At 41.0% G+C, this 20,400-nt stretch overlaps 8 protein-coding genes across 10 annotated transcripts; all 8 read right to left on the bottom strand.

Annotated features, from left to right (window-relative positions):
* Positions 1 to 987: 987 nt before the first annotated feature.
* Positions 988 to 1,654, bottom strand: LOC119549737. Its single transcript, XM_037857979.1, has 3 exons — positions 1,592 to 1,654; positions 1,206 to 1,523; positions 988 to 1,158 (listed from the first exon to the last, which is right to left on the bottom strand). The coding sequence occupies exons 1-3, from the start codon at positions 1,652 to 1,654 to the stop codon at positions 988 to 990; spliced, it is 552 nt and encodes a 183-aa protein (XP_037713907.1).
* Positions 1,655 to 1,940: 286 nt separating this feature from the next.
* On the bottom strand, positions 1,941 to 2,586 carry LOC119549738. Its single transcript, XM_037857980.1, is given in 3 exon segments — positions 1,941 to 2,087; positions 2,142 to 2,456; positions 2,512 to 2,586. Coding segments are annotated over 3 exon segments (537 nt in total).
* Positions 2,587 to 3,058: 472 nt separating this feature from the next.
* LOC119551727 lies at positions 3,059 to 3,763 on the bottom strand. The gene is made up of 3 exons (XM_037861229.1): positions 3,677 to 3,763; positions 3,294 to 3,617; positions 3,059 to 3,238 (listed from the first exon to the last, which is right to left on the bottom strand). The coding sequence occupies exons 1-3, from the start codon at positions 3,758 to 3,760 to the stop codon at positions 3,059 to 3,061; spliced, it is 588 nt and encodes a 195-aa protein (XP_037717157.1). The 5' UTR covers positions 3,761 to 3,763.
* A 382-nt stretch (positions 3,764 to 4,145) lies between these two features.
* LOC119550754 (cuticle protein CP14.6) lies at positions 4,146 to 4,839 on the bottom strand. The gene is made up of 2 exons (XM_037859677.1): positions 4,610 to 4,839; positions 4,146 to 4,551 (listed from the first exon to the last, which is right to left on the bottom strand). Exons 1-2 carry the CDS (start codon positions 4,774 to 4,776, stop codon positions 4,314 to 4,316), a joined length of 405 nt encoding a protein of 134 aa, XP_037715605.1. The 5' UTR covers positions 4,777 to 4,839; the 3' UTR covers positions 4,146 to 4,313.
* Positions 4,840 to 6,218: 1,379 nt separating this feature from the next.
* Positions 6,219 to 6,693, bottom strand: LOC119549740 (endocuticle structural glycoprotein SgAbd-3). The gene is made up of 2 exons (XM_037857981.1): positions 6,544 to 6,693; positions 6,219 to 6,486 (listed from the first exon to the last, which is right to left on the bottom strand). The coding sequence occupies exons 1-2, from the start codon at positions 6,654 to 6,656 to the stop codon at positions 6,219 to 6,221; spliced, it is 381 nt and encodes a 126-aa protein (XP_037713909.1). The 5' UTR covers positions 6,657 to 6,693.
* A 985-nt stretch (positions 6,694 to 7,678) lies between these two features.
* Positions 7,679 to 10,826, bottom strand: LOC119549833 (endocuticle structural glycoprotein SgAbd-4). Its single transcript, XM_037858112.1, has 3 exons — positions 10,688 to 10,826; positions 9,158 to 9,285; positions 7,679 to 8,431 (listed from the first exon to the last, which is right to left on the bottom strand). The coding sequence occupies exons 1-3, from the start codon at positions 10,694 to 10,696 to the stop codon at positions 8,164 to 8,166; spliced, it is 405 nt and encodes a 134-aa protein (XP_037714040.1). The 5' UTR covers positions 10,697 to 10,826; the 3' UTR covers positions 7,679 to 8,163.
* A 3,484-nt stretch (positions 10,827 to 14,310) lies between these two features.
* On the bottom strand, positions 14,311 to 18,554 carry LOC119549827. Of its 3 annotated transcripts, none has more exons than XM_037858104.1 (3): positions 17,900 to 18,554; positions 17,490 to 17,849; positions 14,311 to 17,433 (listed from the first exon to the last, which is right to left on the bottom strand). In XM_037858104.1, the coding sequence occupies exons 1-3, from the start codon at positions 18,525 to 18,527 to the stop codon at positions 14,357 to 14,359; spliced, it is 4,065 nt and encodes a 1,354-aa protein (XP_037714032.1). In that variant the 5' UTR covers positions 18,528 to 18,554; the 3' UTR covers positions 14,311 to 14,356. The 3 variants fall into 3 exon arrangements, with proteins under 3 accessions (XP_037714032.1, XP_037714033.1, XP_037714034.1); XM_037858106.1 differs by having other exon boundaries at positions 17,249 to 17,433; positions 17,495 to 17,849; XM_037858105.1 differs by lacking the exon at positions 17,900 to 18,554 and having other exon boundaries at positions 17,495 to 17,623.
* A 119-nt stretch (positions 18,555 to 18,673) lies between these two features.
* Positions 18,674 to 20,020, bottom strand: LOC119549828 (odorant receptor 49a). The gene is made up of 4 exons (XM_037858107.1): positions 19,245 to 20,020; positions 18,990 to 19,191; positions 18,785 to 18,940; positions 18,674 to 18,730 (listed from the first exon to the last, which is right to left on the bottom strand). The coding sequence occupies exons 1-4, from the start codon at positions 20,018 to 20,020 to the stop codon at positions 18,674 to 18,676; spliced, it is 1,191 nt and encodes a 396-aa protein (XP_037714035.1).
* Positions 20,021 to 20,400: the final 380 nt, after the last annotated feature.

Genomic DNA, 20,400 nt, shown 5'->3' on the forward strand with positions numbered 1-20,400 from the left:
TTGGGTTAATCTACAAGGCGTTTTGGGCCAAAGAGAGAGAACAAGTAGACAAATCAGTCGCTGTAAAGCCAAAAGACAAATTCAATCAGAGGAGAGGATTGCAAGTTGCAAGAGTTGAACAACCGCCGAAGAGCCGGCGAAAAAAGCCCGAAATGCTGCCAAACTCCAACGCCTATTGCGACAAACGACCTCTCCCCCCCTGGGCCATCATGTTTCGGCCACGTCTTCGCCTTCCGCACCCACAACTCCAAGTCAAACGCCCGCCAAGCCTCCAGATTGCCAATGTTGCTGCCGTGTCTGCTGGTGTTGCTGCTGTGCCCGTTGATGTTGCTGCTGTTGCTGGTGATTCATTGCAGGTTGTGCAACTTTTTGAGATGCAGTTCCACGCACAGGCGAAAATAAGAAATAAAAAACGAAAGCTGGGCAAGGTTAGCTTTCGAGTGCACCATCACTGAGATACGATACTAAGCCGCCAAACCACCATCCATCCCACTTCCAACTTTGCCCCACTCACCCACTGAGTGCTTAGCACAGGGAAATTGCAGCATCTGCAAATGTCAAACGATTTCACCCTTACATTCTTAGCATTTGTCGAGATCTGCTGCCGTTTGCCGTTCTTATGAACAACATTTGACATTTTGGTTCCGTTCGTTCGGCTGAGAGCCAACTTGGCCAACAGAACCCCGCTGCTGGCCATAAATATTCAGGCTGCTGCCGTGTCGGTTGTGAAATGAAATGCCTTGTCGATGCGGCCAATCTTGAGCTTGACTCGTAAATAATGCTCCAGTGGCGATTTTGAGGCAATCGTCAACGGAACTTGACATAAAGATCACGTACCGCTGGGGTGACAAGTGGCCTGGCCATAAAGCACTTGATTAATTCTAAATCGCTCCAAATTGCCTTTACGACTCGGTTCATCTCGATTTAATCCTTGGAAGCCATCTGGTAGCCGCTTTTAATACACACATTTTATTTCACTTTCGACCATTAAATAGTCTTTGACTTCTTTTTTATCGGATCGAACAAGAATCCAGTGAGGCTGGTATTGAAGAGATGCGCATCGGTGGTTATAAAGTTCATTTCGATTTTAAAATCGGTCTCCGGCAAGAAAGCTGGCAGATTTTCGGCAATGTTTATATTGGGGTATATGTAAAGACCCTGAAAAAGATATATCAAAATGGTTTCGCGGTACTACGAGTATTTACCTTGGGATGGGGACACTTTAACTGAGATCCCTGTTTTCCAAAGGCTTTCACCACGATTGTCATGAATCTGTGGCCGTGAATTCCCTTGGCAAACTGACATATGTCCACATTCACATCGATTACCTTTTGGAGAGGTCGGGAGGGCCTTCGAGGCATAAAAAGCTTAAAGGTGGCATTGAATTTGATAACATCCTTTATGTAGTTCAGTTCGGCTGTGATCAGAGTTTTGCCGGGCTCTAAAATAACACACCTGTGTTGGGAAATGTAGTTTGGGTTCGCAGAACAGTCGAAAGTTTTCCACATCAGTTGTAGGCGTGCCTTGGTAAAAGTCTAAACAAGATTTAATTAGGAGTCTCAATCTGTAAGGTATATACGTTAAAGCAAACCTTGGCCGATTCGCTATGGCTAGCCAAGAAAATCAACAAAAATATCAATAGAAATTGAGCCATGATGTTGTAATTGCAGCTCTAAACAATCACTACTGTCTGGCTCGAAAGCCTAGGCACGGGCTATAAGTGAAAATAGTCGCGGATAATGACTCTCATAATTATACCCCAATAATTGATATTTTTCGTGATTGCATTTTAAGTGGGTTTACAAACGAATCGAGCGCGCAGTCCTAAATTCAAGCGTTAATGTCTTCGTTTATGGGCGCTAAATGCGGTCAGCCCGCTAAAGTGGTCTATTAACCATTAAAATGAATATAGTTGGAATCGATATAGATATATTTATATTTTATTTTTCAGTTATTTCCCCTCGCAAGCTTATGTTCAAGTACGATTGCCGGCGAGAGAAGAAGTCCATTTCGATAAACAGCTGGGTGGTGGGCACAAACATGGGTAGGACCTCTTCGACACTTATGTTATGATAGTAGATTACGCCCTGCAATGTTTATATTCTTTTATAAAGTTAGGTATATGATCTTGATAATTTAACCTCTTTTACGGGACACTTTCGGGGTTGATTGCTCGATTTGACGACTGCATTATACATCTTCGATACCATGGTTCCTGGAGTCATGTCGGATATTACTTTGCACCCGTCAAAAGTAATGTCGAAGAACTTCCGATACATAGCACTTGGCTTAGATTTAGTCGATATTTTGATATAAGCCTTAATTTGGTCAATTTCCATCAGCAATTTTAGGTCCACACTTAAAAGGGAGCGTCTGATGCCTCCAACCTGGCACCTTATCCGAGCAGCATACTGAGGCTCCATCTAACAGTCAAAACTATCCCATCGTATACGTCTCTGAAAATTTGTTTGGTTTGTTATATAAATATTTAATTTATAACTGATATTTTACCCTGGCTTCGGTATAATGGACCAGGTGGACGAATAACAAAATGATCCGTATGGAGGTCATCCATAGGTAGAACATTACTGTCGACCAGACGGTGAAAAACTAAATTTGCTTGTTCTCTGGTTGAAACTCTATAGAAATTGATGTAATTACCAATCCGTAACATAATTGTTGATTACCATCATTTCAATTGTCAATCGGGCGTAAAAACTTAGTTAAATGGGAAAAAGGCATACAATGATAACATTTTAATATACAATATTATTGGTTTCGATCATAATATTGCTTCCGCACCGCTGGTTCAGATTAAAGCCAGTGATTTTCCATTCGCAATTATTTATGAAAAAGTTAATGCCTCAAAGTATGCAGTGAATTTAAGGCCAAGTTATGTATCGAAAGTGTAGAATTGGTACGTAGAATCCATTTGCAGAAACCTCTCGTTTTTCTAAGTGCTGTGACTTAATGTTTATCATAACAAAATCAATACAAAATCGACCAAAAATCTACAATAAGTTCTATATATATTTTAGGAATGTTTACAATAACAGCTTTACAAATATTTCTTCCTCCTAGCCTTTTCCTTAGCAATCTCATAAAGATGTCCATGCAGAGTTACATTCATTGCAATGGCCACTTTGGGTATAAAGAAGTCCAAGTTGACGAAAAACTCGGATTCGGTTAACATGGGCGGCAAATTGGTAACCGAAATGTTTTTGGACTCGAATTTACCCTGGAAAAAAATTTAAAAATTAAATTAATCTTTTTATAGTTATCTAGGCTTATACTTTTGGAAAAGGACAGCTCCAATCCCTTGCGTTACTGTTCCTGGCCAAAGTGTTGACCAATAGATCGACGAGCACCTTCCGCTTGCGTTCGCGAAAAACTTTGCACACGTCGAAGGTTATGTTAAATATCTGGGTTATGACCTTTTTGGCATTGGGAATCGATACCCTAAGCGAACCACTAAAGACGGACAACTTCTGCATAATATTCACAGAGGCCTCCATGGTCCTGTTGTTAGGAGGCAGGATTCTGCAGAAGAGGTTGGCAAAATAGTCGGGATTACCCACACATTCCATTTGCTTCATCTCCACATAATAGCCCAAGTTCTGTAAAGAGAAATAATATATTTCCAGGTAATGTTGTGGATAAAAAGTTGATTACTCACTGGAATCAATTTTGCTGTATCTGCAGGATGTATTTGCAGCAGACTGCTTATTACAATGCCGAAGCACCACGGAAATGGCAACATTTCGGTGTCCCAATGGTTGATCAACTAATCCCACATTAGCCACTGATGAAATGGCATATTCCACACCTAATGGCAGTTTAATCATGCGCATTATAGAGCAATTAAACTTATTCTGGGCCTTACCCATTGAGTTGGGCAAACACACATGATACCCAATTCCGAGCCCTATATCATATCAGCATCAATGTCATTTGGAGCCGGGGGCTCTTACCATCAGTGAGCCATCAGTGTAAACAATCCGGCAGTTGGCTCATGACCACCAGCATCACTATCCCAACTCACCGCCACTTTGCGATCATCAGTGTTAACCGCATTGCGTGAAGGGCAATTTGGTAATGTAATGTTATAGGCCACGCGAGGCTGAGAAGTAACTTCACTTCGCTTGTCGTTTTCATTATCGTTTCCAATATTTATTTCTCTCTTTTCAGGCGATTCGGTATATGTGTGTATTTGCTTAAGACTAACATTTCAATTTCGTATGGCATTCAGGCAGTGCATAATACTTTCAAGCGAAATATTATAAGGAGTATGGGATCTATGTACTTATATAAAACTATTGCGGGGCCACGGGCAGATGGTCTCCCTCCGGCTGGAATCCATTCTCATCGGCCACGTAGCGCAGGGTGATGAGGTTGCCATCGGGATCGCTGTAGCTGTAGGATCCGGTCTGGACGAGAACCAGCTCCTCGTGCTCATCGATCACCTGGCCATCGGAGGTCTCCGTCTTGGGCACAATGATCTTCTTCAGGTAGCCAATGTTCTCCACGCGTATTCCGTTCGAGGTCTCGTAGCTATAATATCAGAGCTATAACTATCCTGTTTCTTAGTCGAAAACCTTTTGTAACTCACCTGCTGTTGAAGCTGCCGTCGGCATTATTCACATTATCCTGCTTGACAATGGTGGCAGCTGTGGTCGTCGAGGTGGGCGTGGCAGCTCCTGCGCGCTGATCCTGTGGTCTGGCCAGGACATAGCCGAGCAGCATGGCGGAGCAGACGAGGAAGACGAACTTGTACATGTTGGAGGTGTTGGAGGGGTATATCCTATCCTTTTTTAAACTGAGTCTTAAGTGTGGGCGGTATCCGGCGAGCGACTGTTGACTGCCCGAACGAGAGCCGGGCTTTTTATACTTTGGCTCCATGACTTCGGCTGCTTACGATTGCCATTACGATGGGCGCACTAGATAAGCTTCGAAGTACTCGCAGAAATTACGAGCGGGCGCTGATGCTTCTTCTTCTGCTTTCTGACCGGGGTTTTTTTCATCGGATTTCGGATTTCGGTTTCGGTTTTATTGCCCCGCGATGAGTAAACATCAGATCGCACCGCCAAAAGAGATGGAGATGAAGATGGAGCGACGACGATGTCAGCAGGTGACAGTCTTCAGCCCTCCACCCCTCGTCACATATCGCGGATCTTGACAGGCTACGTGATTTGTCTGAGCAGAATATAATTCTTCTGGGAGTCGGCTCACCAGTTAGTTCCGTTGGCTCCAGCCAGTTCCTGGGGATTCCGTTAAGGATTTGAGTTGAGGGAGTGCTAGTTATGCCAGCCAGAACTTTTCAAATATTTCCATAAGTCATAACGATTCGCTGTCTTTAGCATACCGATCACGTTTCAATTAGGGAAATATTTTTGCTCGTCGAGAAGCTAACGGTTTTCGTTCAAGACAAAAGAGCCATAAAAAATTTAGAGTATTGCTGGCCATAAATCGAATTGATAACACTGCGAACTTACATATACCCATATGTTGGCTATATGCTGCGAATATTAACCACAATTGTGTCATAGAGCCTAGACTTTTTTCGGGAAAGGAATGGTCAATGAACTTCGTTCGGGTAGAAACAAAAGAGCTAAGTGACAAAAATTCTAAATCACCTCCGATACATATCTGATTATTTCTCAGGGTAAGAGAAATGTTCTTCAACCTCTTCCCGGAATCTCTGAAGTTCTACTTGTGTTTGGCTTAATAATTAACATATTGTTGTAAATTAAAACGAAGAAAACAAAACCCGAATCACACTTTCAGTTTCTGTTTGGCTTACATAATTCCTATTGATTTTGTTTAGTCGAACTCGGAGTTCTAAGGCTGCTGCCCAATCTCACTTAAAATGATTGCGGATTCGGCCTTGAGACTTTTGCCACTCTGCTTGGGCTTCAATTGCTTATTTAACAATTTAGCTTTCAATTAGTAATTGTTTAGCGAGATGGCCAGCAGAGCCAAAAAACTGCTAAGTAAGGCAAATTTAACACACATTTTGGCACACATGTTGCAGTGGCTCTTCGAAGAGGGGATCTCAGCTGAGCTCCAGCCCTGAATAAACGAAACAGTGAAGTGAACTATTTGAACTCTTATGTTTCCGGTTACGTAATCTCTTGTTTTGTTTTCTTTGACTTTATATTTTAACTTTGACTCAGTTCTTTTGGTTCCAATCACATTTTGGCTTAGTTCTTGCGGGGTGCTTAGTGCTTCTTCTCGGGAATTGTGTAGGGATGCAGCCGGATGTATTCCAGGGCCTTCAGGACGGACTCCGGAGTGGGTGGTGGCGTGGGCAGGTGGTCACCCACCGGGCGGTATCCATTTTCGTCGGCCGTATAGGACACCACATAGGTCTGGCCATCGTCGCCGACGAAAGAGTACTTTCCATTGACCGCTTCGCCATTGTGTTCGGCATTCACAGACTTCAGAACACCATCCTGAGTGGCCTTGGAGCCATCTTTCAGCTCATAACTGGATAATTAGGCATCAATTAGTCCCTGACGTAACTCTATCTGAACACAAACTCACTGATAATGGTATTTGCCATTGTATTCCACATTGGATTCCTGGGAAATAGGATCGTTGTTTTCCGTCGCCGTAGCAGCAACCACACAAAGGGCAAGCACTATAAGAAATTTCATTTCGGTATCTCTATGTATCGCTCTATCGATATCAATTAATACAATCCAAGCTGGTGTCTCGAGGCGACTGGTGATCCCCAGCGGCAAACAAAGACTCTTATATAGGCAACGAAATTAGCAATCTAAAAATTCCTGTACTAAAATGTTTAACATGAAATTAAAATGTGACCAATAAATAATATTGAACTTGTTTCGTCGTGTTTCGTTTGCCGCTGGCCTTTCAAAAATGGGTGTGAAATTTGGTGCAGACGACGTCGACATTGGCCAGCCTCCACATTGTTTTTAAAATAAATAAATAATAATAATGTTGTGCCATCTTCTATGGGCACTCGTCATCGGCATCACTCCTATTCTGGTTCTCGGTGATCTCGAACCAACGTGACCACATTTTGGCCAGCCTGCGTCTGGCCACTTTGCATAAAATGAATCTATCAAATGTTGCCTTGAAGTGCAAAACAGAATGGAACAATACAAACAGACGCTGTTATTTTTGGACAAAATCTATGAATAAACGGATAGTCTTTAAGACAATTCCCATGTAAACTATATCCTCAATGTGTGTGCATCTGGCCAACAAGTTTTGTGCATTCATTAACTCGTTTTAGCGTTTGTCATCACGGTTATTTGAGGAATTGAGATTTTAGATTTATGGCCACGACAGAAGCTCAAAACATTGGATGGAAATACAATCCGAAAGATAATCGGTGTCAGTGGGAGTGGAATACTTTAAAAGCCAAGTTGTTTTGAAACCAGATATAAGCTATTGATACTTTGACTATTAGGAATTAATAGAGGTCATTTGTTGCTCCTTTTAAGGCTTACCCAAAACATTAAAAAGCCTCATTTGTTTACTTTTCGAAAGAATCTTTAATTCTTTATTTGCAGCTAAGGCTAAAGAATATCTTCATAGTTCTTCACAAGTGTTTATCTAATATCCGAGACAATGAAGATTCAAGTCCTCATCGACATCTGGGCTTAGACTACGTGTAAATGTTTCTAATTTACAGACTATTTACACAAAGTTTGCTGTGGATAATATTCCTGTATATTATTTATGTAATTTCTTGTTTGTTAGTTATTTTTTTTACATTTTCTTTGTTGATTTCATTGATAAATCGACGATATCACATGAGTCCGAAAATGGCGAAGTTCCGGCGACTAAAAGATCTGAAGAAATTCGCGTAGAAGAGAGTTCGTGGAAGAAAGCAAGAAAGCAGACTGGGTTATCAGTATCATCGTGTTGTGTTGTTCAGTGTGGTGTTTGTCCCTCAAATCCGTTTGAGTTTGTGTTCTTCAGTCAGTGGATTTGGCCGACCTTTGACCTCCTGTGTGAAAGAAGAATTGAGGAGGAAAGGCTCCAGCCCTTGGCTTGTGTCTTATGTGTGATTGTCTAGGGATCGGGATTGGGGGATTTGCAGCAATCAACTTGTAGCAACAGCGCAGCATCTACACATTAGAATCGAGGTCGGTCACAATCGTTGGTCAACATCTAGGGGGTCTTCCGTCCTTAACGACGCTTTGACTGGGGAAGGGTGAGCAGGTAGTCCAGAGCCTTCTGAATCGCTGGTGGGATTGGTGGTGGAGTGGGCAGATGATCGCCCTGCGGCTGGAAACCGTTCTCATCATCGGCCGAATAGTTCAGGGTGATCAGGTTGCCCTCGGGAGAGGTGTAGGACACCGATCCCCTGGCGATGATCACGTCACTGGTGTCGGGGGAGGTGGCCTTCTTCAGGGTTCCGGTCTCCTCGGCCTTAATTCCGTTAGCCGTTTCGTATCTGCAAGTACCAATCAATCGAAATAATCAAAAGATTACATATAATCACAGGCTTTAAACAAATTCGCCTTGAATTATGGCAAATATAAATATAAAGCATATATATAAAAAGCTGAAGTCACCTTTTCATGCATCATCCGGCTGGCGCCAGGCAAATCAAATTAATATTCAATCAACAGTTTAACTTTTAGCCTTTCTGTGAAGACTTCGATTTAAATATGGTTCAGTAATCCATATTTTGTCAGCTTAATTAGCATATTCTTCTTGGTTTTTTATAGAAGCTAATAGCTGGTTTTGTTAAGTATGGGATGAGGGAAAGTGGTGTTGGGGAATAACAAGAAGATTTAGTTTAGCGATGGCTAATAATAGACTGTAAAGCCACTTTTGGGGGTTTTTCCAAAAAGCTAAATACTTGTATTCTTGCAAAAGGCCCCAAAGTATGCTTTACTATTTTAGTGTTCAACAACGGACAGATTTAAATGGTTATATAACTCAGATCTTTTAAGCCCGGCTTTAAACTACAATGAATTTCAGAGCCAGGAGATAATTGAAGGTTGAAGTTCAATTAGCGTGTACAGCTAATGAGCTCATTAACACTTACTATAATTGCTGGCTAATAACACTTGTTAATAACATCGTTCGAAGTTGTCTCGAAAATGATCGAGATGTTTGGTTTAGTAAATAACGTGGAAGTATAACTGATTGCAATAGATTTTAGATTACTTACGCGTAGTTGTAGGCACCATCTGGTTCTATGTTGGACTCCTGGCTGATGATGGCGATGGGCTCCTCCGCTTTTTGGGGGGCAGCCTGGCAGCAGCTCATCAAGGCGGCGACCAGCAGACAGAGAGCAAACTGTCGAAGGGAAAACGAAATGGAGAGTTCCGCAATGTTAACCGAGCTAATAAACATCTTGAGATCGTGCCCCGATGCTACGAGTATTAGTGTTATGCAATGCCATCGGGTCCGAGTGCCGAGATTTATTGCCTTAGCTATTTTATTTGCTGTTCTCACATACCGAGCTTTTTAGACACCTTTTGAGGTCGGCAAATAGATGCCAATTAAATATTTTCCACATTTCCACACACACACACGATGTCGACTGACTCAATTAACTTGTACACAAAAGAGCATGGAAATGGTGGGGCGTGGTCCTCTGTCCTATCGAAGGTGTCTTCGGTTTATATGTATTCCTATTTTTTTTGGCAACCCCGAGCTCACCCCAGATCGACACAGACTCTTAAGCAATTGTCGCTCAACTAAACTTAACTGAGCCGAATAGGTCTTACTTTTGGGTCTCCACTTGGGATTCCAATTTCGTGTCTGAACTTTTCAGACCGATGGACAGCTGCCAGGTGTTGGTCCATTGGTCTGACTGTGACCTTTGCGTGGCGTACACGCTGCCTCGGAATCCGAACCCGAGTCTGAATCCGTTAATTGCCTTTGGCTTTTAAGCCATTCAAATGGCAAGACGTGTCTGCCCCCGTTGGCAATATGCTATATGGTTTTGCACCCGCCTTTATTGCCGGCGGGTATCGTAATTGCGGAAGATTTAAACGAAAAAACTCTAAAGGGCCTCGCGTTGTTTTATTTTTTTTGAGCCGTCATAAATGCTTCAAAAGCTATGCAGCTCACCCTAGGCGATTGATTTACGAGAGCTTTTATCACCTGGGCATGTCTGGTCATATGTTTTATGAGAAATTGCGGGAGCTAGGGAATGCCAAGGTAGTATATATCTGACACCTTTAAAGGGAACAACTTATTTAAAAAAAAATTTCAACAGTCTTAAGCAGAAATAAAGTAATGATTTGGATTATCTGTAATGTGGTTATGTCTAATAAAAACCAAACATAACACATTTATGGCAAAACCTGATTTATTTAAGTGCCGATAATAATTTATACTTTGGCACTAAGTTGTTTCTAAAAAAATTATAAAATTTTCCTGTTTTAAAATATTTTTGAAACGATTTTTGAATTGCATTTAAGTTTTGAAACATTCCAAGCAAAATAAACTCTTACAAGAATTCCTGCTTTTTTTTAAAATCTTACTGATCTTTTAAGGCTAATTTTTGATTTCAACTTTTCATATCTTTTTTAAGAGCATCCTAACACACTTTTATTAATTTACTGTTTTCGTTTTCACTATATTTGACAGTTTTCCCAATGTATACCAAAACAAGCTCATCGAGAGCTCATCCTTCAATTGAATACTATGGTTTGCCCTTTTGTTCACTCGAATCCTTTCGGTCACTTACGTTCTTCATCTTGTTCGAAGCTCAGAAGTGTAATCCAAAAGGCAAAAGTATCCTTTCGACTGGGTCCTCAGCACACTGCAGTTGTTAATTGAACGAACGTTTTTATTTAATGATGCCCAATGCCGGCAGGTGAGTCTATTTATACGAAAATTGCATTGGCGAGGCTGCAAACAATTCAGTTTCAGTTGGCAAAGCGTTGCACACACATAGACAAGATGCAAAGCTGCGACACGAGTACGTCCAAAACCAACAACGAACAACTAACAACCAACAAGTAACTACCAACTTGGCTGGTGGGGGGATATGGGGGGTGTTGGGGATGGGTGGGTGGGTGTCGAGATGGCTGGCTGAAGAGAGAAGAAAAACTAAAAAACTAAACTAAAGATTCAGCGCCTTAGTCGCTGTCGCAGTCGACTTCGCCGTTTCCAAAGAGCAGCAGAAGCGACAAGAGAGGCAGAGGCCCTGCCGTTCTGGGCTGGAAATAAAGAACTAACTCTGTACTAAGTACACTTAATTTATGCAATTGTTTCAGGCTGTTTTGCCAGAGCGTCTACACACATTTAAATCTATTGCTTGGTAATTGCATCAGCCGGCGGAAATAGCTACACAGGGAACATATCTGAAGAAATACATAGGTTTATCATTTTATAGCTTTTATATTATGGTTTCAATTTCTGGCTTGATATAAAAAAATGTGTCATTCCCAAAGTATAGGAACATAGGAATTTTTAATGGTTCGCTAAAATAGTTTCTGTATTTATTTTTAAAGAACATTTTTTTAAGGTTAATAAAATCTATAAACATTCAAAATTCTTAAAAGCAATTTCCTAAGCTATTGTAAAATCAACCTTTGCAACAGTCTTTTATGATATCTGTGAGATCGTATAATCTGAAGGCTTTAGAAATCTATACAAATTTTGGTTCGCTTTCAATAGCTTGTTAAGATCGGTAGATTATAAATTTTTTCCCAATTTAATTTTGCTTTATTTCGTTCAGTGTAAGCACCCAGCAAGCGACGAAAGAAGAACAGTTTATGGATACGCCCCAGCTAAATGATAATGATAATAAAGATACCAATCTCGGCCGCCGGCGTTGCCACCTGACTCGAAATGGGGCAGACCCAGTGCTTTTTGGGGGGTGAACCGTTGCATTTAAATGCGCTGCATTAATCGGCCATCGCAATCAAAGTCAGGCAGCCATCGGAGCGGCGTTACTGGTACCCAGTAAACAGTACCCAAAAACCCAAAACCCAAGCCCAAACCCATGGGCAGACCTCAAACTGAAGCCGTGCACGGGGTCAAAATGCCAGAAATTGCTAAACGCCAAGTTGTTGTCGTCGCTGCCAAAGTGTAGGCGCGTCTAATGAATAGCTTTGGGCCAGCAGATGGGGCCAGACTTTTAGACTTTGTCTGCAACTCCGGCCTGAAACGCCATCCTCCACCTCCATCTCCTCTAACTGCAGCTCCGACACAGACGGCGACAGAATTTCGTGACAAGATTGTCCCAAAGATTGTGGCCGTATTGTATTGTTATTGTCTTTGGCAACCAAAAAAAAGATCGGAAAAAAGAAAATCCATATAGTACGAGTACTTAGTTTTTGTTTTTTTGGGATCTGAACTGAGCAAGTTAAAGGCGAAGTCGTCGAGGTGGAAGTCAAAGTCTGTGGCCATTGCCTTATTATTGTTCCCTCGCTCTTTTTTGCTTCGGCTGGGGCGCAATAATTATGAAGACATTCGACTGTATTAATTTTAATATTTATTGTACTGCTTTTAAATGAGTTTATCAAATAAACTTTATTTCCATTTAAACCGCTGTCTGCCTACCGAGATTTATGTTCTCAAATGAGCATTTCCCATCTGGGCTTGTTATTAGGCGGCGGAACCTTGAAATGTTACGCATGGCTTCTGCGATTATAGAACCCGATGCCACCAAATGTCAGTTGGCTATCCCCCGTCTGGTTATATGGCTATATGGTCATATTCTGGTTGCCCCAACCAGTTCTCGCCCGCTGTCCACTTTGAAGGTCGCGGCGCGTTCTTTACGGCATACAGCGTAATTTGTTTTAAAGACGTTTTGAGTAGTGTCTGCAATTTGATACCCAGCAGGGGTATGAGCATGCTGGCCACGCGAGGTGCGAACTTTTGTCTACTGTTTTTAATAGCAACTTTTTACGGCTGGGCAATTGGATTAGTTGTGCAATTCTCCTGCAATGTTCTAGATTTAAGATACAAGCTTGGATAAAAGAGATATAATCGCAAGACCTGTTAATTAATTTAATACGAAAGCTGGACCTTAAGAAAAACCTAACGATCTTTTAATATCCGAGAATTATTATATTTTTTAAAAAAAATATAACGTTATTTTTGGTCTTTCGAGATTTTATTGTTACTTAATGTAATGTTCGTTAAATTTTCCGAAGATTCGGTTGGATTAAATATATCGTATGGTATGTGTAGATATGGATCTTTTAGGATGCTATACAAAGCATACTCTCAAAAAGTTAATCTAAAGTATTTACGGGATTTTAACGATCATATTGTTTTTCGAGATTTTCCATAGCATTTTTCAGAAATCGGTTGGTTATAAGTCTGGTTGTCTTGCGATTTTTCAAAAGCCTACTCTTCAATTAGGCTTTAAGTCTTTACCCAAAGTTCAAGATATTTCTGTGACACCAAGATTGGTTAAGCTCTTAAAATCTTTAACAAAAAAAAAGCTAGCCAAAATCCTTTTGAGCTCAAGATCAAATGTTAATAGCCAAAAGACAACTCCCAGGCAGCCAGATCTTCGGAGTGGCATCTCTACGAATCGCTTGTCCGCATTGATTTAGCTGTTGCGTAAGAAGCTAGAGCCGCCTTTTGGCCAACTTGTGGCTCGGCCTGCGGTCCAGCCTGGCATACTTTGCACTGGCTAATGCTAATGTCAATGCAGGCATAAATAAATAATTGCACACCGCAGCAGAAGCAGCCAATGGACGCAGCGGCGAACCAGTTGCCGCGGTTAAATGTCAGTGGTTCTGGTCATGTCGCGATCCCAGCTACTGCAATTTGGTGGAAACGGAGTCTCGGCAGGGGAGTGGGAAAATGGCCAGCTGAGCCAGGTATTAGCTGCCCATTTCATGGTCAAGGATAGCCATAAGCCAGCTTTGCTCTGCTTTGCGGCCTTAACTGGTTCGTGTGGTCAGGAAGGCGAAACGCCTAACTGGAGCATATAACCTTCAGTTATGAATCGTCGCAACGGCCTGGCATTTAGTAAGCTAACACCATGCTAATCCGTCTGCGTATCCGAGTTTCGTTGGGCCCAGTCAATTAATTTGATTTATGCAAATTGACAGACGTCTTATATGGCAGAGGGATCGATCCGCGGCACGTGGGCGTCGTCGATTACGGCTCATGGTTAATTAATGCAAATCGCGGCCAAGATATTTAATATGCGCGAGTGGGAACTTCGGAACTTCGGAACTCCCCCCATATCTGAGAATTTGTCACGCCAATATTCTGACATCAAGCTAAACTCCGCTCTTTACCTTTATTGTCAAGCATTTACGTACATTTCTCACTTCTTTCCCATGGCTTGAAATATAACCGCAACCAAATGTAAGATATATATTTAAAGTACATTTATAATTATTATTTTATTAATATTTCAATGATTTTTATTAATAAAGCCGCTTTAACAGCATTTCATGTTCACGGCAGCAAACAAAAATGACAAGAAAATATCCAAGAAGCTGCAAATAATACTCAATACTATCAAGTCTTTGAAACTCAGAAACTTGCTGCGGAATAATTGTAAGCTTTCGGTTGTTGTCAAGCCAAAATACGAGGCGCAGACTGCCAGGTTAACCATTTGCTTACTGACAAACACGCAGAATCGTTTGCCTCGAGTCATAAATGGATACAGGGTGGATTCCCTCCAATTTCCGGTAACTGGCTGCCACAGCGACCAGTTGATCCAGAGCATCTCAAAGTGCATGTAGAATCTACCTTTCCAAGTGTCAAAAAAACGCACATCTCCTTGCTTGTAAATCAGGGATGATGATAACAGTAACTTTTTCTTTTCTATAAATTGCCGGGCGATAAAGACCTGCGTTTCGTGGGTCTGAATGTCGTTCACCTCGATGCGACGCAGAAACCAACTTGGGAAACGTCCAGCGCTGTTATGGGAAATCAAAACCTTTGTGGGTATACGGATATCTCGAGTACGTATCCAAAGATACAATGTGGTATTCGGCTTGAGAAATATATGCTCAGGATCCTGTACAACTGTGACTTTTCTCTCCTGGTCTAACGGGTCATAAAGAACCATTTCCAAGGACGCTGTGGTTCCCGAATTTAGGCGGCCACCTGTTCTCAAGGATATGACCAGATCATGAAGCTCCTCAGTAGTTTTGTCATTCATTTCGAATTCCGGTATGAAAATTGTCTTGCTGGGAAGCCGATTTCTATAAAGATATAACCATAATATCCAGAGCAGTATAAGTGAAAAGAGAAGGGCATAAAATACAACAATGAAAATATTCAATTGTGCTTCTGTATAAACAGAATCTGGAACTTCAATACTAGGAATATAGTACAAATAGTTGGTATATGTCCCCAGGATATTGCATTTGCAACGAACACCCTTCTCCACACTGAGGGACATCGTAGGGAAGCATCCGTAGTGTACCCAGTGTTGCTTTTCTGGATCAGAGCTATATAACCAAGTCTCACAGCTCCGAATTTGAAATGCGAACGCAAAAGTAGCTGGTCCATTTTTTACCGGCGTATTGGGGCTATTTCTTATCGTTATATTCGAGGCAACTCGCAGCGCAAGGTATCCCCGTAGGGATTCATGGCAGTTATTCCGCAAAAGAATGATCTTACTTTTAGTACGCGCGGGCACAATGCACTTGGACGAGGAAATTTCGCGGAACAATGGCTTTCTTTTTAGCTTCACCACAACCTGAAGCCTGTGCGTGGCCTTAGTAAAATGAACAGCCAACACTGAGTGCTCCATCAGCACTATGCGGTAGATACCTACAGTCCGAATGGACCGAAGGCTTCCCTCTCTCATGCAATCTACGTATATCCCAGCTTTGTGCGCATGATCCGTTCTCGAAGACTTCTTACTTTTCGGCTTATTCCGGAGCTTTACCAAAGATTCGTTGTGATAAGTATTTATAGTTCTAAAGTGAATCCGACTAGTATTAAGGGTGATCGGGACAGTAAACTTATCTTCATTTTTATAAATGCGCACAGAAAGTACAAGAGAACTAGGTTTCTTCTCAAGTGGGTACCACCAATGCAAGTTCTGTTTAATAGATACGACTTTGAGGCAGACTCTTCCCTTATTCGTTCCCATTACATCCACAAAAACACCTGGCGGAACAAGAACCCACTGAAAATGATCGCTTGTGGATACTCGAATGGATTTCTTTGGGAAAGTTTTAAAACATTGAATATCCACTGCAACTGCGCTTTGCGCCATATCTCTTTTTTCACCAAGATCTGTCCGGTAAATATTATGGCGAAGATAATTTAAATGGCGATGAAGACGCTCTGTTTCCCAAGTTGATTTTAGCCAGAAAGTCCATGGAAAAATGTCTTTTTTGTTTCCCAACGTTTGTGTCCTAGCAATCAATTTTTTATATAAAGGCTCTTTTAGCTTGCCAGTCACGTATGCCCTATAGAACTGATTGTAAATTGGCCATGGTGGCCGAGAACTTCTTTTGCATAATGCTTGCATTACTTCATATACTTCTAAGCAAGCTAGCCTAATGTTGATGAATGGTTGTTCCGTGAGAAAGTGCACGTCATCGTCAAGGTATATTTCCTCAAAATTATCATTCATTTTGTTAACCACCATGCTTAGTAAGGTATCCTTTTTTTGATCTGAGGGATATAAACGGTGTGCTAATGTTAAGGTTAGGTTTGCCAATCTTGCGAGAGAACTTCGCGATTGAGGATGAATGGCTGTGAAATTCCTTAAAAGAACTATTCCAGAATCCGTGTTATGCAAATGCTGCATTATAGATTGTACGGTTTGCAAATACCGATGCAGGAGTCCTTTTTCCAAGAGGTTAGGAATATTATGAGGAATATTTTTTAGAGCGTTGATCTTTACCTTTATCCAACTGGTGTGGCAAGCATATAATGCGTCGCATACAAGCACTTTTATGATGTTAGTGACAGGTAAGTAAACCTCGCAGTTGCAGTCGAGACAAGTACCAAGAAGAACTGGGCCTACATAATACCAATACTCGATGGGTTGGTTCAACGACACAAAGTTTTGACAACAAGGGAAAAATGCAGTCACTGCCTCGTGGCCTTCCTTTGGATAAATCGAACAAGTTCCGCCAGATGGCCTAGGGTTTTTAGTCAGGATTTTACCCATACGGCCGTATCGCCCATCTTCCGATGAAACAACAAGGTTTACCCGGGTCACATTCGATGATGTCCGTATATACATTACTAACTCATGGCCAGTAACCACTAGCTGACCATCAATAAACCATTTAGATTTTATATTTTGACTGCCACAATTTAAGCATCTTGAATGAAGATTAACCTTTGCATTCGGTATAAAGTAATTCCTTTGACAATTCCTTACGCATATTATCGTTACCTGTAGCACTTTATATTTTGTTATAGTAATAACTTGCATTGTTTGCGATGAAACATTTGGATTGTCATCTCTAATCACTTGCAAACGAAAGATGTATCTGCAGTTAAGCTTTAGGGAATTGGCAGGAATAGAAAACACCGCAACTAATAAAGAAGAATACTTTAAAGTAACTAAAAATGTCCATCATGAAAAATCTCACCCGACGATATGTTTCGATGGCAAAAGCGATTACGATTGTCGTCAAATGAATAGCAGTTCCAATTATAGTTCGAAAACTGAATATCCCCACTTCTTTTAGAGAAATCGTAACTCATGGAGCCGTTCATCCAAAGTTTGTCACTTTGTGGAGCCCGCTTAGTTCTACCGCCAAGAATTACGGCTTTCACCTGACCCATAACAATTTTGAGATAACATCGAGCTTCGAAATGCAATCCATTCAACTTTCCCTCGACTCGTAGAACATACAAATTTCGCCACAATTCATACGGCGTGAAAAACCGCAATGTAAACGGCCGAATATTAAGGTAAGGGCTATATGTAGAATATGATGCAAACTGTGCTGTGGAAATAATGGATAGAAAAGGTGATTTAGTAAACTGGACTACTCACTTAACCCAACAGCGTCCCTCAGACTCCAATTATAAATACCAATGACATTTAGGTCACAATCTTCCAGGAATTGTGCATTTATAAGAAAGCTCCGAGTGACCAGAACTTGTTTTGGGGATTGGGGATCTGAGCACGCTAGCATTGTCAATTGCGGAGAACAATGCTGGGGAAGACGTACTTCAATAGTTACGATTTGTATTACTTCATATATCCTAAATGGTTTTATTCGGCCAAGAAGCGTAAGTTCTGTATTACTAGCCCTCCAAAAAGTAGCGGTTAAATTGGCGTAGTACCCCTCTTCATAATCAGGTTGTATTTCCGTATCAATTCCGAAATATGTAAGCTCATTACTGATTGAAGAGGTTTTTTCAAATTTTGGCGGCATTTCTTTTGCAACATTTCCAACTTCAAAATAGGCCAACAGGTAGTCGGGAGTACTGATCCATACTGTAATAGTGGACTTAACAGGGAGAATTTCCATGGTTATAACGATATGAGTTTGTCTTCCGAAGGGCACGTATTCATTGCAATAAATCTTAATATTGGCTTCTCTTAGTTCATTTGTTTTAGCAAACGGAATAGACAAATTCAGTAATAAAAGTACAAATATTTTTTGATTTGTAGACATAAAGTCATTTTTACTAAAGGAAATGATAGAAATTTCAAGGATGAGGCATAATTTAGTTTTCTAAACTGATCCATTGATATATGCCTTGCTTTCTGATTTAAAGGTGTTCTACTTTTTTAATATCAAACATTTTACATAGCCAACGTTTATTTTTCTACAGTTTGGCGTATAACCGCGAAGTATCGATATGTGATGGTCATTAACTAGAAAGGATTACATATTATTATTAATATACGGTTCTATGAGGGCAAACTTACTATCTTAAAGGTATCAAGGGATATAATAATAATTCCCCTGGCTGATATTTCTGCAGGACGTTGGGCGCGACCCATTAGAATGAGTATTTTCTTTTTGTATCGCAACGAACCGTCGTACCACCTGTTTTCGTATGCAGCTTCAGCTATTTTGGTACTCTGAAAAAGGTATGTTACTAAGTGACCCAATATTGCATGTTTTACCCACAAAGTCGATTAGCATTTGTCCATGTAAGCTGACCATATAAAATTGAGCTGCCACACTCACAAAGAGCATCATATACGAAATGCCTTCCATATTAAAACCCTGCACGACGGTATAGTAGGCCATACAGCAGAGTAAGCTGGCGGTGGTAAACAGATTGGATGCCAAAAGAAGTCCAAATACATTGTTTACATCCTGGTGGTAGCTGGGAAAAAAATTTAAATTCTTTAAAAAAACTATTTAGTGGCTCTAACTTACCTGAGAATTAGTTGATGTCTTTTTACCACCCCTGCCAGAAAATAACAATCTTGTCCTTCTTTTTCTCTCCTTGGACAGTAGGAGGATAATACCTTGGCCAGATAGGCAAAGTGCATCGAGATCTGACTCGAAATACACATCATCCACAGGTCTGTCCCCAAGCTCACATTCACTATGAGTTGACTATAAGTAAAGTCTATTACATAGGCCACAACATATCCCAAAGGTGTTTCTGAATCGAAGCTAAGACGCGTGGGGAAAATGCGTTGATAGGAAATCTCGGCTTTGCCGAAGCCTATTAGGTACATAATGCAGGACTGAATGAGAGGTCCTAGTGCCATAAGAACCATTGTAAAGTAATATAAACACAAAACAAAGCGAGTTGTTCGCGATAGGTAAAATCTATTAACATGGTACTTCTCTTGCTTTTGGTCATCATGTGGATATATTTTCCTCAAGTTGTTACTCAGCAAACGTAAGCGTTGTCGATATATTATAAATGTGACAAACTTAACTTGGGCACTGAACATGTAAAAGAAGTGCAAGCCTTGGCGCATAGTTTTTGAGGGACTGCCGGCCAAGGACTCCCACTGAAGGATTCTATAAGTCACCATTGAAGCCTCGTAAAAGTTGCTCACCACGCACAGAACGAAATAGCTGCGTAGCAAAAGATTCTGCCATCTGGGTCTGGGTGAGTCAAATAGATCATATCCCAGAGTCTTGAACATCATGTGGGCCATGTAGGTGTAATCCCCGTAAGAACGCTGCTCTCCCATCTTTTGTTGTTTTTTGTCTGCTGACATTTCAACTCTAAGCCGTAACTGAGCTCTGGCATTCAACGACTATTAGTTTTGTAACCGCTAAAGGACGAGGGGTGGCCCACTCCCATTTATATAAAATGCCGTTTCAATAATTTATGGTCTAATTGTTTTGTCAGTCAAGAGTTTAGCAATTTGTTCTTTAAACTCACACTAAACGTGTGAGAAGCAGATTAAAAATTAAAGTTGTGGTTGCATAACACCTTCCGGTTGTCATCAGTTGTATTATTATTTAGCTATTCCAATATTATATTTAAATTAGCGCATACCATGAGTCAATCCTCAAGGGACTGCATGTTAAATCTGTTGTTTTACCAATTATCAAGCTCAAAGCAACC

This window comes from Drosophila subpulchrella, chromosome 2R, assembly GCF_014743375.2.
Source record: "Drosophila subpulchrella strain 33 F10 #4 breed RU33 chromosome 2R, RU_Dsub_v1.1 Primary Assembly, whole genome shotgun sequence".
NCBI classification, from domain to species: Eukaryota; Metazoa; Arthropoda; class Insecta; order Diptera; family Drosophilidae; genus Drosophila; species Drosophila subpulchrella.

Coding starts and splice junctions, on each gene's coding strand:
- LOC119549828 (XM_037858107.1), bottom strand. CDS start 20,020: ATGGGAGAGCAGCGTTCTTACGGGGATTACACCTACATGGCCCACATG. Junction 18,941..18,989: donor GACAAATGCTAATCGACTTT/GTGGGTAAAACA, acceptor TACCTTTTTCAG/AGTACCAAAATAGCTGAAGC. Junction 18,731..18,784: donor CCCTTGATACCTTTAAGATA/GTAAGTTTGCCC, acceptor AATCCTTTCTAG/TTAATGACCATCACATATCG.
- LOC119549833 (XM_037858112.1), bottom strand. Junction 8,432..9,157: donor GATGGTGCCTACAACTACGC/GTAAGTAATCTA, acceptor TGGTACTTGCAG/ATACGAAACGGCTAACGGAA.
- LOC119551727 (XM_037861229.1), bottom strand. CDS start 3,760: ATGTTGCCATTTCCGTGGTGCTTCGGCATTGTAATAAGCAGTCTGCTG. Junction 3,618..3,676: donor ATACAGCAAAATTGATTCCA/GTGAGTAATCAA, acceptor TTCTCTTTACAG/AACTTGGGCTATTATGTGGA. Junction 3,239..3,293: donor GGAGCTGTCCTTTTCCAAAA/GTATAAGCCTAG, acceptor ATTTTTTTCCAG/GGTAAATTCGAGTCCAAAAA.
- LOC119550754 (XM_037859677.1), bottom strand. CDS start 4,776: ATGTACAAGTTCGTCTTCCTCGTCTGCTCCGCCATGCTGCTCGGCTAT. Junction 4,552..4,609: donor GACGGCAGCTTCAACAGCAG/GTGAGTTACAAA, acceptor CTGATATTATAG/CTACGAGACCTCGAACGGAA.
- LOC119549737 (XM_037857979.1), bottom strand. CDS start 1,654: ATGGCTCAATTTCTATTGATATTTTTGTTGATTTTCTTGGCTAGCCAT. Junction 1,524..1,591: donor GCCATAGCGAATCGGCCAAG/GTTTGCTTTAAC, acceptor ACTTTTACCAAG/GCACGCCTACAACTGATGTG. Junction 1,159..1,205: donor TAAAGTGTCCCCATCCCAAG/GTAAATACTCGT, acceptor TATCTTTTTCAG/GGTCTTTACATATACCCCAA.
- LOC119549740 (XM_037857981.1), bottom strand. CDS start 6,656: ATGAAATTTCTTATAGTGCTTGCCCTTTGTGTGGTTGCTGCTACGGCG. Junction 6,487..6,543: donor AATGGCAAATACCATTATCA/GTGAGTTTGTGT, acceptor CTAATTATCCAG/TTATGAGCTGAAAGATGGCT.
- LOC119549827 (XM_037858104.1), bottom strand. CDS start 18,527: ATGTCTACAAATCAAAAAATATTTGTACTTTTATTACTGAATTTGTCT. Junction 17,850..17,899: donor GAGGGACGCTGTTGGGTTAA/GTGAGTAGTCCA, acceptor TTATTTCCACAG/CACAGTTTGCATCATATTCT. Junction 17,434..17,489: donor CCATCGAAACATATCGTCGG/GTGAGATTTTTC, acceptor CTTCTTTATTAG/TTGCGGTGTTTTCTATTCCT.